Source organism: Gobio gobio (genome assembly GCF_949357685.1).
Source record: "Gobio gobio genome assembly, chromosome: 9".
Lineage (NCBI taxonomy): Eukaryota > Metazoa > Chordata > Actinopteri > Cypriniformes > Gobionidae > Gobio > Gobio gobio.
The window spans coordinates 17,052,981-17,070,717 of NC_137115.1; the positions used below are offsets into that span (position 1 = coordinate 17,052,981).

Consider the following 17,737-nt stretch of genomic DNA (forward strand, 5'->3'; position numbering starts at 1 on the left):
TCTGTCATTAATGTTAATCAAACAACTACAGGTGTTAAATAAATGTATACATATTAAAGAAACCTACTGTATCTGTATATTTTTTTAAGAAATGTTCTATTGTTTTTGTAATTTGCTTCTTTGTTCTTTTATTTAGCCAATATTCAATTTCTCATATTAGCCATATTGCCCACCTGCACAGCTGATATACAATGTAGTCTTGATTTGGGTGGTCACTCTGCATTGAAAGTTGATGACTCAAATGACTCAAGTAAAATGACTCAAAATAAAGTAATTTAAGCATGCCAAATTCAACTTTAATCATATAAAATGTAATTTCCAAGCAGCAAAATTGTGGCCAGTGAAAATGCTGAGTGGCTAGTAACTTTGGAAAACCATTAGCCACAGTGGCTGGTGAGCAAAAAAGTTAATGTCAAGCCCTGTTTGTATGTACAGTGAAACAAATCTTCTTCCTGAAGCACTTTTTAATTTATTTCCTCCGCATATTAGGTCATATTGTTTATTGTTATGGCCAATATTTGAACAGTGAAAATAATAATAAAAGAGTTTTTGAACTTTAATGTCACTAATGCTGATTATTCATTTATTCATTTTAATTGAAATATTTAAAATACTTTCACAACAAAAATTATGTATGCAATTAATTTAGAATAATTAATCACAGAGTATGTAATTAATTAGATTAAAAATGTTAATCGATTGACAGCCCTAATATATATATATATATATATATCAATCAAAATAATCGATTTAAAAAGGCTATTATTCCCCTGTATGTGCTTGAAGTCTTCGACATAGACAGCGTTTTAATCGTATAAATCAAGTGTAACCTTTACTAGTCGATTTGTGTAAAGTTATAAACCCACTTCTGTACGTTCTTTACATAATCATCAGACGATCTCTTCTCTGTGAACCGTAAAGCCACAAGATGCACGATGAAACAATAGATGGCGTAACGCGCGATTTTAGTATGTGATCAAATAAGAAGAAAACGCTGTGCTGTTTCAATGTGTGGCATCCACAAGAAGCAGACAGAGGAAAAGGGGTTCAAATTAGGATATTCGACTACGCCACCCTGGGAATTTCACCCAGAGAATATGACCAGTGCACAGGTTCCCTACTACAGACAAGGAGAATGGAGACACAGGTATTTGATACAAAAGTACAAAAATGTATTATGATTCATCCGAATAAAATCTGATGCACAATCACTCAATTGCAGTGTTAAAAGGACAGAAGCTGCAAAAGACAGACACGCTCCTTTCACACGCACTGCACGCTCACATCACACGGGCCCCAGTGAAAATGATCAGTCACGGCACACGGTGTAAACACCACCACCAAAAGCAAGGAAGGAGGAGTAAATTGCCTACGCAAGGCGGCCGCAGCTCCTAAAAATAAACACTCGCAACTCTCCACACCTTACACACACACAAAAGAAAAAGACATTAATTATATAAACAGACAAGTGGATGTCAATTATTAATTCACAACCGGCCTTTGGTTGTAATACCCTTACTGGCCCAGTTCAATGAAGAAAGCAATTAACAATAAAAATAATAAATAAACCGAATTTAACAAAATAGTCTTTGATCCCAAAATCAAGAAAACAAAATGTTTTTTATGCACATACAAGAAATCAAGACAATTAACTTCAGTCAAGGAAAGATAAATCAAAATTGAAAAGAAAAGAAAACATATGTATGGTTATAAACAATTCACAAATCAACAGTTAAATCAAATTAAATAAATCAGGATTTTAACAAATGATTCATAACCACAGTCGAAAACACAAAACAAAATTATGCAAAAAAAAAGAATACAAATAAACAAATTAATCTTAATAGACAAGGAAGAACTCGGACCGTATAAAGTAATGAGTATGTGAATATAATAACTCAAGCAGCAGTATCACAATGACCTATGACAAAACAGCGGTGACATCTCTGCACTCAATGCGATCCTCGTCGCTGCGGGATTAGGTACACCAAGAGACAGTAAAGAAGAGAAAGAGACATCCTTTTAATAGTTCGCAGTAGTCATTCATACATCACGGACTGAAAGACACAGACGCCCGCACAGCAGCCAGCTGATAACAAACGGGAAAATCCCCAAACCAACGTCTGATGGAAACTCTGTTACAGCAGCAAACCGTTGCTCACTCAAACGGTCGCAGCAACACGCAAAACCGCAGCGCCATGCCAGGCACGCGAACAAACAGACGAGAACCCACCACAGGTGCGCTCCAACCTAAATGCGGGCGCAACTCCATGACGTCACTGCAATTATGCCTATGCGGGCAAATGGGCTTCCAGCTCATCATGCCACAAATGCATTGTAGGCTCATCAAAACACAAAACGGAATGTAGCTTTTGGTCGCGCTACACCGCTACTTGATGGAAAAAGTAGTTAGCTACTGGAAAAGCTACATTGTTTTAAAAGTAACTGAGGTACTGACAAGCTACTTAAAAATGTCGCTACTTGTAATTAACTACTCCCCAACACTGATATCAAGGTAAAGACAATTGCAGTGATGTACATTAAAGCATGCTTGAGTCCGTTATGTTGATGCTTAAACCATGTATGTGCGCGCTCAACGCACAGATCACATTTGTTTCCGGACACATTTCCGTACATTCACTTTGTTTCCACACATATTTTGTTTATGTTTTTTTTTTTGTTTTTTTTGCATCTCCATGTGGTCCTGTTTAGTATCACAACTTGACATGTCTAAAACGTAAAGAAGCTCTTTGCTATTGCACTGTACACATACTGATATTTTACTTTGCTGGATATAGCAAATGATGACAAAATGCGTTAAACAAGATAAATTATATATGCCTAATTTCATGATAAGTATGCGATTAATCACCCAAAATTGTGTGATTAATTGTGATTAAAAATGTTAATCTATTGACAGGCCTAATAATTTTACATTCTTTTGCTTTGAGCTTCCTTTTTATTAAAGAATTCTGAAAAAAGTATCAGGTTTTTTTTTTTATATTAAGGAGCACAACCTTTTTCAAATGAAATAATAATCAGACAATATGAAAGTCAATTAAAAGTTATAATTGATTGACAGCCCTGGTTTAAATGCATCCATACATTTGATTTGATATGGTTAAATGAGAGCTGGTGACTAGTTCATCCCCTGAGGACACAATAAATTCCCAGCAAGCCCCACACTCTGTATGTACAAATGTTTGACACCATAATCCTTTCAACGTTGAACATCTACCTGGTGGTCCACCCTACTGCGTGAGCTTGCTACACTTCTCTCTTTTAACAGAGGGGTGAATTTTATCTCTGACAGCCATATTGAGCCAATACAATGGAAATATATGTCTTGAAATGGAGAAAAATGGGTGTTACAGAGACCCACAGACAGAATTGTAACCAATGTGATAACTGTAGTCGTCTTCATGTGTAAGTGTGATATGTATGTATTTGTCTGTATGGGGAAAATGGCTATGGGACTTTTTTGGTTATGAAAATAGAAATCTTTTTATAAATTATTTTGTGTATAAGGGAGTTAGACTCTGTCACGATTCACCAGTGAGAGTGCAACCAGAGGGCACTCCACCCCGGACTGTCATTCCATCAAAGACTACATCTCCCATAATCCTTTGCCCAAACTCACTATATAAGCCTGGTTATCTTTATAATTCATTGCAAAGTCTTGTTTGTTGTATAACTGCATTTCTGAGTGTTTTCCCTGGTTTCTTGTCTCTTGGTTTTGGATTTCTTGCCTGTTCTGTGGATTACCCTTTTGCATGTCTCTCCTGTCTTGTTTGCCTGTTTGGACTGCTTGCCAGTCTCTCCTTTCTTGTTTGCCTGTTTGGACTGCTTGCATGTGTAGATTGATTGATTGATTGATTGATTGATTGATTGATTGATTGATTGATTGATTGATTGATTGATTGATTGATTGATTGATTGATTGATTGATTGATTGATTGATTGATTTAAATTAGTTAAACAAGGTGTACCCATTCAGAAAATATAAACAAAAATAAAAGGGATCACTTGGAATTGTATAATAAACTCACTTGTAAAATAACCTAATTCAAACATTTTAAATTTCAGTATTTAACCTGATAACCTGCGTCAGGTTTTACAAAATTACTGTCAGATGTAAGTAATTACCTTGATAAACTATACATCATTAAGAAGATCTAAGACTCAAGATTCAATTTTTTACCTCTGTTTTATTCTCAAAGTCTTATAGTGACCGTAATGTGTCAGGAGTTATGAATATGAAAACCAGCGTCGGTACCTTTTGATTGTAATATAAGCGTCAGCAGCTCTCATTCATAAAAAACTCCTCTATGCTCGTCATGAAGACTTGCGACAAAACAACATCCCCTCAGGGCTTTTAGTTCAAAAGTGTGCAGATGTGGAGAAATATTAACAGATTCTCATATGTCTGAGTCAAATTTATATACAGAGAAGTCTTATTTATTCAATCTTTCTCCAAAATGTGCAGATGTAATCATTATGAGCGCTGGATACTCTGATGTGTTGTGTTTTCAGTTCATACTGGCAGCCGCAGGGTGCTCCGTGCACATGTATGGCACAGACGAGGAAGAGATAGACCATGTGACATTCCAGGAACTCCCTGACATAAACAAAACTTCCAGAGATCGCTATAACATGCAGATAGTCACGTTTGAAGACAATAAACACACAATAGTGACAATTTATGGTTTATCTGTGTTCTTTATATGTGTCAGATATTTGAGGTCTCTTACCCCCGTTGTTGTCCACAAAACTTCAGTACCGACACTTAGAAATAAAAGACAGGGAAAGCAATAAAGGGCATTGCTAACAACACATTCAGCCAGCCACCTCCGTTTCTCATAACAAGTGCGTGAAGCGAGTGCAGCTGCGTCCTGTCACAGGCCTGCTGCTGGATTTGTAAATCGCGTTGGTCCAGTTCGGGATCCTTTATCATTTTTTTTCTTCCAACGAACGCCTTGTGAAAGAATTTGGTTTAACAGCTGCCATCTCTACGAAAGTGATCATCCTAACAAGGTTTTGGCGGAGCCGGAGTGACTGTGTCGCCCGCGCACTTTCGCTTTAGTGGCCAAGAGTGTAAAGTTGAATGACAGGTGATGAGAACCAATCAGATTGAATAAAATAACACGCATTCCAATTCTGATTCGCCAGGGACGCAATGACCTGCGTCCGGAGGAGGATCTTTAAGAACCAATTAGAGACCAGCTTCAGGTCACATGCTGCCCATATATTTTTAGACTCAGATAGACATCCATTTGTCTGGCGTCCCTCACGCATGAAACCGCATGAAACGTATTGAAGAACATATAAAATAGTTAACCCATCAAAGACAGTTTTTATTAAATGCTGAGGCTCTTACTAACAGCCAGCACATCGTATGAGTAAACTATTTTATTTTTATTTCACTTTTATATCATTTTTGTATACATGTATATTTCTGGAATTTTGATGGGGGCGGCGCCCCAGCGCCCTTGATTGACCAGCCGCCATTGCTATTAACTGCTAGTTATTAACTTATTAGCATGCATATTACTTGGATATTGTTGTTTTATTGGTGCCTATAAAGTAAATATTAATACCTTATTCTGCATGACCATATTCTACATCCCTTAATCCTATACCTAAACTTAAAAACTACATTACTAACTATTAATAAGCAGTGATTAGGAGTTTATTAGTGCAAAACTTGTAGTTAATAGTTAGTTAATGGAGATAATTGGACCCTAAAGTAAAGTGTGACAAAACAAACATATTTGTTAGTTTTTCTCTTTTGCCTCCTTCTCATGTATAAATGAGATGTGTGCCATCTAAATGTGAAGTCATCTGATTTCTCTCTTTACCTCAGTCGAGCAGCTCCCTCAGCCGAGTTCTCAGTGGACCGTACACGTCACCTGACGTCCTTTTTGACGATGCTGGGTCCCAGTCCTGACTGGAACGTGGGTCTGTCATCAGAAGACCTTTGCACCAGAGAATGTGGCTGGGTCCAGAAGGTGGTTCAGGACCTCATCCCATGGGATGCAGGAACAGACAGCGGGGTCACTTATGAGGTGAGCACTCAAAGAAAGAGATACAATGGGGTCCAAATGTCTGAGAGCCTTTCAATTTTGCAATTTGTCTTATTTACTATAGAATTTTTCATCACAAATTACATTATCGGCAGGGCAATTTGAGTGAGCAGTTGAAGTGAAGGTGAACATGAATTTCAGGATTCCTTAGTTTTTGGTACAGGTATGTTCAAATTTTACAAAATGTATTGGAAGCAGGGAAATCACATTCACGTGCACTGCAAAAAAGGGGGGCCTGAAATCTATGAAAATGTATTTAATTTATTATTAATTTTTAATAATTCTTAAAAATATATTTTCAGTGTGGCCTCATACCTTTGTTTCACACTGTGGAAAATGTAGACTGATTATATAGTTTAGATGTGAAGTCAATGAAATACTACAGTGAATCAGGGGCGTTTGAGATCAACGCCAATCAAATCGAAGAAGGCAGGATTTATTGTTCACAGCACATCCAAGCAGCGCGGCACCTTTTAAAGCTTAAAGAATGCGAGGTAAGATGTAAGCACCTGAACATGGCGAGAAAATACAGCTATATTTGCCAAATGTTTACGATAAAAACATATTAAACGGCCGACGTTAAATTCCAGGGATGCAAACTACTACTGACCTTTTTGAATCTCTCAGATTTTAATGCCATTTACGTTATTCGACACACAATGTACAAAAAAGCTTTAACGTAGCAGTTATCAGCATTTTTGACACAAGATAAGAGTGAATGTTTGTATATCCGTTTTCAGGCTTTCTTCAGTGATTTCACTTGTCTAGGGAAATTCAGCTCAAACTTGCATTGTAAATCTTACAACTTTCACTTTCAAGTCCTTGATTGTGAAATTGTCATATATTAAAATAAAAATATAATTAGATAATTAGTTCACATGCATTATTTTATACATGAAAATAATGCATGTGAACTAATTATCTAATTATATTTTTATTTTAATATATGACAATTTCACAATCAAGGACTTGAAAGTGAAAGTTGTAAAATAATGAAAAATGAAAAATGACTATTGAAAAATGTTTTTGAAAGAAGAATGCTGAATTTATTTGATTCAAAAATACAATAAAACACTAATATTATGAAATATTACATTTTAAAATAATTTTAAACATTCTGAGATGGTGGGTTTATGGTGTGGAGTGTTGCGGACCGGGTGTGGTGGGCCACTTTGTGCCAAAAAAGTCCAGGGCCACTTTTTAGCCCCAGTCCGCCTCTGCAGTTCAGTCTTTGGATAATAAAGGTTGTGACTAGTATAGCATGCTCAAGGCAAACAACACTAAATGAGTTCTCTCTGAATTAATAACACAACAAAATAAAAACAGGAAAAAATATGACTTAATTTTAAAAAAGCTATTTGCCAGCTGAAATGGTCCACCGGAGACCATACAGTCATGATCATAGCTTGATTCTGCCATCTACTGGTGTGTGTCAGTCTATGTGTGTCAGTTTTGAACAAAACAGACACTGACTCAAAACTAAACTGCTTGAATTGACATAATTCCGAAGGATAACGATCAAATGTTTGTTTGTTTGTTTGTTTGTTTGTTTGTTTGTTTGTTTGTTTTATTTACAAATTGAGAGGTTACAATTTTTACTTATGGAGTGGTTTGGTGGTTAAAGGAATATTTCGGATTAAATATAAATGAATTTATTTTAAAATCATATTTAAGATGTAACCATTCAAAAATTATTTATTTTTCTTTTCTTTTTTCTTTTCTTTTTCCCTCCAACTTGTCTAATATGATGTCAATAAAGCTCATGTTGTATTGAACCAGGAACATTCTTTTAAATGTATCCGCTCCTAACACAACCTTGGATTCCTCACTTTTACCCTCCATATCATTGGGGAGTGGGTCTGTGTATATAATTTGTATTGCTCCCCTGGTTGAGCATGTTATGTTCGACCTCTCTCAGCGACCTTGCTGCTGTTGACTGCGGAGCTAATCTCCCTTTGTGAAGCCTACAGGCCTGGTATGGTGGTGTCTTTGTTGTGTGAGTTTATTTTAAACTGTAAAAATATGCAATGTACAGTCAACCCAAAAATTATTCAGACACCAGATAAAATTGTTACTAGTGGGTGCAGGACACTTTAGTTAATTTATGTAAGTGAGGATAGCAAAATAAAGTAAACTGTGACATATTATACCCAACAATTCTTCATACAATGGACTACCAGTAAAATTGGTAACAATTTGGGACCAAAATTATTCAGACACTTTGACCTGACCATGTTTTGCATTAAGTGTTTTTTCTTTAATTGCTACTGTGACCTTTTACACCACAGACTGAACAAAATTAAGCATTGCTTGGTAATTGGTTGACCTAAATTGGTATTATGTAATTGTGTATTTGATTAAATTTAACAGCTGACAGCTGATTGGTTGATTTTGTAATCCATTATATGTAATCCATTACAAGTTATCTGACATTCAAGATGAATTTGTTCTGACACAGTTTAACTCTGAGTTTTTGACATATTTTATTACCATGTTCTAAACTATAAAGAATAAACTGTGATAATGTGAGAGTCTTTTGGATACATTTTGGGTTGACTGTATAATAACCATCCCTTTGGATGTTTAATTGTTTTTTGTTTTATTTTGATTAATGTTGCATATCTTAAAGGAACAATTCACACACCTTTTTTTCCTTTTTTTTATTTGGTTGCGTGTTAGAACCCTTCCTTTAATTCATATATAATATAATTATATAGTTCATGTATAATAACCATCCCTTTGGATGTTTAATTGTGTTTTGTTTTATTTTGATTAATGTTACATATCTTAAAGGAACAATTCACACACATTTTTTTCCTTTTTTTTATTTGGTTGCGTGTTAGAATCCTTCCTTTAATTCATACAACTGATATTGGTTTAATATGATTTTCATGTGGTTATTTATATAGTCCTAAATTACTTTTATTTATTTAATGTGCCTTAGTCTCCCAACAAGCCTACAACACCTCAGGAGAAAATTCGTCCCCTCACAAGTTTAGACCATCCACAGAGCCCGTTCTACGACCCAGAGGGTGGCGCAATCACTCCTGTAGCCAGAATTGTTGTGGAGAGAATTGCCCGCAAGGTCTGTTTCTTTACTTGTCTTAGAAAAATTCAGTTTCAAAAGAAAATGTACTTAGCTGTTGCATTTTTAGTTTGTATTGCTGTGCAAAACATCTCTGCATTATTCATGTCATAAAAGTCTATAAACTGAGAGCTAAAATAACTAAACAACAACAAAAACAGATTATACATATTTATGAAGCCAGTGCCCTGAAAGCATTGAAAGTCATGCATCTTTTTTTGGGAGGGCGTTAGATTACTGTATGAGAATTAGGACAAACACAAGGAAAAGTATAACCTGTGCCATTTTCATTTTTTTTTTGCGGTTGTCAATCAGATAGTAATAGTGAATTACATTCCATCACTGTGTAGAAGAATTTGATTGAATGTGGGAAATCATTTTCACTCGTTAAATGTTTAAGTTGTTTCCTGATGTCTGCAGGGTGAGCAGTGCAACATTGTGCCTGATAATGTAGATGACATTGTGGCTGACATTGCCCAGGAGGAAAAAGAAGAAGGTTGGTTTGCATCTCTTTATCTTTTCGTCAAAAGCGACCTTGAGAGAGAGAGAGAGAGAGAGAGAGAGAGAGAGAGAGAGAGAGAGAGAGAGAGAGAGAGAGAGAGAGAGAGAGAGAGAGAGAGAGATACTTCACTTAAAAAAATCCCTTTATTAAGTCAATAACATTTGGGAATTTGGGATCTATATAAAATCACATTTGTCTATGAACAATTCCATTTCTATATTTTTCCCCTCATCAACACATTAGACAATTTTAGATTAAAGCTTCCATACCCATCAGGTTCACACAGAAAAGTATTAAAACCCCAGGGATAAAAAAAGACTATAAAAAAAGACTATAAAAGAGCATACTCTACTGTTTTTTTCTTTTTTTTTCTAGAACACCAAATCGCCAACTTCACCATTCCACAAACAAAATAAAGAAAAATTACTTTTTTGATGTTTTCTACAGAGTACTTTGGGCCATAAATAAACAATGAAACATTAAACAAACCCATTAACTTCAGACTCAACTCCTTCACTAACTGCATCAAAGTTTTTAGGTGATAGTATTCCATGAATCACAGTTTCGAATACAAATAGGACAACCCTTCCCAACTAAAGGATCCAGTCGTGCTATGTGTGATCTCCCACTCTCTTATTAATGGGTTTTTTTGTACAAGGACTGCCAGCTACTTTTCTGGGAAGAGCCTAACCCCAAGACTAAAGTCCATTTTCTTTCTGTTAGATCTTTAAGGTCTTGATAGTTCATAGTTTTGACACATGCAGTATAAAGTTAACCCCATTTCTGGAGTATTCAAAGATAGCAATTTTCCAGGATCTTCTTCTTGATAATCTTTTATTCATCAACAAATTAAATTCTGAAAAAGAATATGGCTCTGTATTATCTCCTGTACAAGTCTTTTTGAGTATTTAGCTGAAAAGGGAAGTGCAGCTTATAGGTCCTCTAGCACTCGTTTGGCGAGACGGTCTAAAATAGAGAGATTCATTAGCAGCCACAGACCTGGTTGACCACTCCGTTTGAAGCAGAAAACAATTGCCATGAATCCAAAATATTGAGGTAAAAAAGGTTAAGTCTACCTAAAGAGTTCTCTTTAGGGTCATGGTGAATGGCTGTTTGTCTAGACCCATTCGTCCAGCTTTGCGTAAAAGAGCACACATTAGTTCCATCCATCCATGATGTTGGTGATATAGAAACTGCTGAATAGCCAGCAGTCAAAATTCATTCTAGCTTGAATATCTATCAGTCCTTGTACCCCTTCTTGAACAGGAAGATAGAGAACAGCTGCTCTTAGCCAATGCTGACCAGACCAAAAAAATGCTAAGTATCCTTTAAATATATTGGATTAACATCACTGGTGAATCCACAACCATCAATGTATGACAAGGCATTGAGGCAATGAGATTGTTGGAAATTAGTACTTTCCCCCTAAATGATAACTGGGGTAGCCACCCTTTCCAACTAGACAAGCTCGCACAGACCTTCTCCACTAAACCCTCCCAATGTTTATTTTTATATTCCTCTTGACCTAGATATACTCCTAGATATTTAAAACCAGGTGTACCCCACTGAATATTACTAGGAAGATTTGGTAACAACATATTAATGTTTTCCACACAGCTTGTTTTATCCCAGTTAAGCCTCAGAGACAAAGCTCTTTCATAGACTTCTAAAGCCCCCTTTAAATTCTGTACATCTTCCTGCTGTTGAACTATTACAGTAATATCATCAGCATATGCAGACAATATGACTCTTTTCTTAAACTACCATTTATATTTAAACCTTTTAGTTTACACCTAAGCAAACACAATAAGGGTTGTGACAAACACAACTCTACAGTTGGCCAGACACTGGGCAGCCTTGTCTGATTCCTTTTTGTATTTTAACTGGTACACTTTACCCACTCCCTATTTTTATCATACTCAAGGATCTTTTATTCAACAATTTTATCCATGATATTAACTTATCACCAAAACCAAAACACTTTATAACATGAAACAAATACTGATGATCCACACGATCACATTCTTTTTCTTGGTCTCAAGATATTAGACCAACTCTAACATTGTGCATTCTTAAGTATTCTAAAAGATCTATCCTTAAAAACAAATTATCATGAATACATCTTTTTGGAAAACAATAAGACTGATCTTCATGAACCAAGGAACCTGAGGGTGTTTTTACATGGGGCATGGTTCGCATGAAACATTGCTAATGTGAAAGCTGTCATGCTGACTTGGGAGTGCGCCGAGGTACCGAATCTGAGACTGGTTCGCACTTCAACTGTGCCACAATTTGTGTGAATGAGAAAGCAACATGGACTCAAGTAAAGTAACCTGCGCATGCGTTTTAGCCAATTACGATGTATTTAGTACAATAAAACACATGTAAGGGATGATAGTGTTCATGATTTACCTTGGATACGAGCGAGAATGAGCCTGCAGTGTAATCACACATAGCTAGTGCAATCAGGGCAACAAATGAATGGCAAGCTGCTGTCTCCACAAAAGAGTCTGTTTGCAAGCAGCAGAAACGCCTAGGTTACGACTGTAACCTCGGTTCCCTGAAGACGGAACAAGCGTTGCATCGATGACGCTATGGGAACGCAATGCGTGATGAAGTCATAAAGCACATGTCAAATCAGTCCAATGGTGAGACGAGACGTCAGAGCGGGTGACGTCACGAACCAGGAAGCTATATAGCCTGCCCAAAACAAAGCCGCGCTAGCTTTCTGAGTCTTCAGTAGTTCTCTGTGATATCTGTTCAGTGTTTTTTTCAAGTGTTTTTTCTAGTTCAGTAAAATAAAGCTAATAAAAAACACTATGGCGGACAAGCAGCATTTTAGAGTGTGTGTGCACCCTTGCCCGCCTTTCTTTATGGGTGGGGACACACACATTCTGTGTGTTGCATGTTTGGGAGCGGAGCATGCACGGTCAGCGCTCGAGGGCGCTGGCTGTGAGCACTGTGAGGTGCTTCCATTGCGGACGCTCCGATCCTGCCTGTCGTTCTTTTGCAAGGGCGCTCAGGCTCAGGTTCCCAATGGCTTTGGTCCCGCTGCTGCCGAGGCACAGCGGCAATCACAGTCATGGGGATCGCAGATGGATCTATCAGTGAGGCCAGAGACGGGCCTTCATGACTTCATCACGCATTGCGTTCCCATAGCGTCATCGATGCAACATGAGTTCCCTTGAAAGGGAATCTGCCTTATGCAATGCACATACAGTAAACCCAAGTGTCATTTACTCTGGTCTTTAAAATAGCACCAAATAAATAAAAAAAACAAAACAATAAATTGACCCACGTTCTGTTTTCTTTCATGCAGCGTGCACGTTTGTGATGACGTAAGATGCGCTCAAGTATACCGGGGTTCGATAGAATTGAGTGTGAAACCAGACCAACACTGCGGGGAGCGCCGGGAAAAATCACGCTCAGACTCGGATCGCAGCAAACTAATGTAAAAACACCCTGAAATGGTCTTGGTTTGCAATACATTTAGAAAATATCTTGTAATCAGAATTAAGAACAGCAACATATCTCCAGTTTTTAAGTAAACACAAATCTCCTTTCTTTGGAAGAAGAGAAAGGACTGCCCTCTGACAACTTTTGGACAGTACCTTCAATTTATAACTTTTTTCTAGAACTTAACCCTTGTGCGGTCTTCGGTCATTTCTGACCGGAGAATTGTACGTTTTGAATTGTTAAAAATCACAGCTTCATCGGAATGGTACGAAACTTGGTGACTTTTATGACACTTGGAATGTGAACACAAAAAAAATTGAGGGTATGATTTGAACAGGCTAAGTGCTCATAAAAGAAATAGTCACACTCATAGTCATAGCCTCCGACCATAGGAAATTAATGGGAAATATACGAATATACTGAGAATACAAAAATACTGAGAATTTTTATGTGCACAATCTACAAATCGGCACAATATACACTCAAGACTGTGAAATAAACACACCCATACCCAAAAACTCCCCCACCAAAAACTCAAGTAAGAGCAAGTAGGTGCCCTTTCACAACCATGATTCACAGTTTCATTATCTTTCTTATTATGTGTTTCTTGTAAAAACGCAACTTGTTTCTTTCAAATTTAAACATTCTTTTAATAATGGCCATTTACTTCTGTCCCTTGCCCCATTTACATCAGGATACATACAGGATCATACTCTAAGAACATCCAGTAAACAGGGGAAAAGAAAAAGAAAAGGAAAGAAAGAGAATCAGAATTCTCTAAATAAGTGTACACTTATTTAGAGTTAGTTCTAGTAGACCGTCTTGGTTACGTATGGTAACCCTTGTTCCCTGAAGGAGGGAAAGGAGACGTACGTCGGACGTACCGATGAATTGGGATCACTTCAGGGAGCCCCTATCAGCTTCGAGATATAGAGAACAGGCCAATGGGCCATTGGCGTGCAAGATTTGCATCTCGCGCTCCGCCCCGCGCCGCGGGTATAAACAGGAAGCGAGAGCGAATGCACGCTGTTTTTCACTGAGGAGCCGAACTTAGTGACTCGGCCCTGCAGTGATGGTACAGCAACTGTGGCGACGGGACGTACGTCTACGTTCCCTCCTTCAGGGAACGAGGGTTACCATACGTAACCGAGACGTTCCCTTTCAGTCGGTCACGTTCGATGTACGTCGGACGTACCGACGAATTGGGATCCCTTTGGAAAACGCCATAGTTACTACCACTTCCAGCGCCCAGCGATGAGCCCCTCAGACCCCGATCTGATGCGGGCGGGGAATTCACGCAGGGAGAGTCAAAGCTGCTCTTCCGCAAGACCCACTCAGCTGACTGTATTGGATAACGCTGGGAAAGCGTGCCTGTGAAGGCCGCTACGGAAGCCACATCATGCCCAGAGGGAGTTACCATGTGGAGAATACACGTATGGGCTGGCCGTGGGCAGCACAACATACGGAAGTCCCAGGGGTGGCCCCGGCCAATTAGAGGAGGGGGACAACAGCTTCCTGAGACGGCAGAGGAGACTCTGCCGAGGGAAAGACACGGGCCCGCCGTAGGGAGCCGTACCGTGGAAGAATACACATATGGGACCGCCGTGGGGGTCACTACATATGGAACCCAACCTAACACAAGTTCCACCAATGCATACGAGTGTTAGACCTGGCGTCGAACGCTCCGCCACGTCCGACTGCCCTGGGTTGCGGAGGACTCAACAGGGTTCGCCGTTCCGGGAAACTCGACTGGAGCAAAATAAGTGCACGCATCCGTCTACCATAGGGGAGGGAATGGCGCAGCAAGCCGACACTAGAACAGGCACTTCGGTGTTACTGACTATGGGAAGTGAGCACGCAGGAAGATACCGGCTCTACACGGAGGCTATAGAATCTAGCGAACGTGTTAGGTGTCGCCCAGCCTGCAGCTCTACAGATATCTGTCAGCGAGGCGCCACGAGCCAGCGCCCAGGAAGAGGCAACACCCCTAGTGGAGTGGGCTCTTAACCCGAGCGGGCAGGGCACGTCTCGGGACTCATAAGCCAAGACGATGGCATCCACTATCCAGTGGGCCATCCTCTGCTTGGAGACAGCCTTTCCCTTCTGCTGTCCTCCGTAACAGACGAAGAGCTGCTCTGAGGTCCTGAAGCTTTGCGTTCTGTCCACGTAAGTCCGGAGAGAACGGACGGGACAGAGAAAAGCTAGGGCTGGGTCTGCCTCCTCCGAAGGCAGCACTTGCAGGCTCACCACTTGATCCCTGAAGGGAGTAGTGGGAACCTTGGGCACGTATCCAGGCCGGGGTCTCATGATCACATGAGAGTTACCGGGCCTGAATTCCAGGCACGATTCGTCGACCAAAAATGCCTGCAGGTCCCCTACCCTCTTGATGGAGGCCAAAGCAGTCAGGAGTATTGTCTTTAACGACAAGATTTTCAACTCCGCTGACTGCAAAGGCTCAAAGGGCGCTCTCTTTAGTGCAGTTAGCACCAGAGTTAAGTCCCAAGAGGGTATGGAGGGAGGGCGAGGCGGATTTAGTCTCCTCGCCCCCCTCAGGAACCTGACGATCAGATCGTGCTTACCTAGAGATTTTCCATCTACTAGCTCATGATTAGCGGCGATATCGGCAACATAGACTTTGAGGGTGGAGGGAGACAGCCTTCGCTCCAACCCATCTTGTAGAAAGGAAAGCACAGACCTGATCGAACATCTTCGGGGGTCTTCTCGGAGAGAAGAGCACCAAACGACGAACAGGTTCCACTTCAACGCATAGAGGCGCCTCGTAGAGGGGGCCTCACAGTGGGCCGCTTGCGGTAGGTCACCTAGAACCTCCGCGTCCCGTCCAGGGACCAGACATGGAGTTTCCAGAGGTCTGGACGCGGGTGCCATAGGGTGCCCCGTCTCTGAGTCAGGAGGTCCTTCCTCAGAGGAATGGGCCAGGGAGGTGCTGTCGCGAGGAGCACTAGTTCCGGAAACCAAGTCCGGATGGGCCAATACGGAGCGACCAACAGGACTTGCTCCTCGTCCTCCCTGACTTTGCACAGTGTCTGTGCAAGAAGGCTCACTGGGGGAAACGCATACTTGCGTTCTTCCCGGGGCCAGCTGTGGGCCAGGGCATCCGACCCGAGGGTTGCCTCGGTCAAGGAATAAAACCACTGACAGTGGGTCGTCTCTGGGGAGGCAAACAGGTCTACCTGTGCGGCCCCGAAACGACTCCAGATCAGTTGGACCGCCTGGGGATGGAGTCGCCACTCTCCCGGAAGCACCTGCTGACGTGACAGCTCGTCGGCTGCACGATTGAGCAGGCCCTGAATGTGAATGGCACGGAGCGACCTCAGATGCTTCTGACTCCATAAGAGGAGATGGCGTAGACCACCCTGTTTGTTGACGTACGCAACGGTCTCAGTGTTGTCCGTACGGACCAGAACGTGCTTGCCTCAGAGCGGAACTTTGAAGCGGCTGAGTGCAAGACGAACTGCTAACAACTCGAGGCAATTGATATGCCATTGCAATTGTGGCCCCGTCCACAGACCCAAAACTGCAAGCCCGTTGTACGTGGCACCCAGCCGGTGGATGAAGCATCCGTGGAGACAACAGAATGCCTGGACACTTGTTCTAGGGGAATTCCCGCCCGTAGAACGAAGGGTCCGACCACGGGCTGAAGGTTGGCGGCACCTCAGAGTCACTTGGACGCGGAGGGACCGCTGCGCCACGCCCATCTCAGGACTCGGTGGTGTAGCCAGCGTTGAAGCAGTCTCATATGAAGCAATCCCAGCGGCGTTACTGCGGCTGCGGATGCCATATGCCCCAGGAGCCTCTGAAAGTGTTCAGTGGTGCCGCTGTCCTGCCTCTGAACGAATTCAGGCAGTTCAACACTGACTGGACGCGCTCCTCTGTGAGAAAATACCTCCATACCGAGAAAAGAGATCCTCTGTGTGGGACAGAGTTTGCTCTTCTCCCAGTTGACCCGAAGTCCCAACTGGCTGAGGTGACTGAGCACCTTGTCCCTGTGTTCGCACAACTGCTCTCGCGACTGGGCAAGGATCAGCCAGTCGTCGAGGTAGTTGAGAATGCGAACACCATGCTCTCTCATGGGAGCAATGGCCGCCTCCGCAACCTTCGTAAAGACGCGGGGCGACAGGGACAGGCCGAAGGGCAAGACGCGGTACTGACATGCCCGTCCCTCGAACGCGAAGCGCAGAAAGGGCCGGTGTCGAGGGGAATCGAGACATGAAAGTGCGCGTCATTCAGGTCAATCGCTGCAAACCAATCTTGGGGACAGACGCACCTTAAGATGCGCTTCTGCGTTAGCATTCTGAATGGCAGCCTGTGAAGGGACCGGTTCAGGAATCGCAGGTCCAAGATCGGCCGTAACCCACCGCCTTTCTTGGATACAATGAAGTACGGGCTGTAGAACCCGGACCTCATATCGGCTGGAGGGACCGGCTCCATCGCGTCCTTCGCCAGTAGGACTGCGATCTCCGCCCGGAGCACGGGGGCGTTCTCCTTCGCTACTGGGAAGTGAACGCCCCCAAACTTAGGGGGACGCCGGGCGAACTGAATCACATAGCCGAGTCTGATGGTACGGCCCCGAGACGGGCTGGGAAGCGCTAG

At 41.3% G+C, this 17,737-nt stretch overlaps 1 protein-coding gene across 1 annotated transcript in view; it reads left to right on the forward strand.

Moving 5' to 3' along the window:
• The window catches only part of spon1a (spondin 1a), a 329,503-nt gene that overhangs the window by 255,629 nt on the left and 56,137 nt on the right, over window positions 1-17,737 (forward strand). Inside the window, exons 8-10 of the mRNA XM_079824799.1 lie at window positions 5,864-6,065; window positions 9,028-9,168; window positions 9,589-9,664. Of these exons, the coding sequence (XP_079680925.1) occupies window positions 5,864-6,065; window positions 9,028-9,168; window positions 9,589-9,664 (419 nt within the window). The remainder of the gene's footprint in view (window positions 1-5,863; window positions 6,066-9,027; window positions 9,169-9,588; window positions 9,665-17,737) is intronic.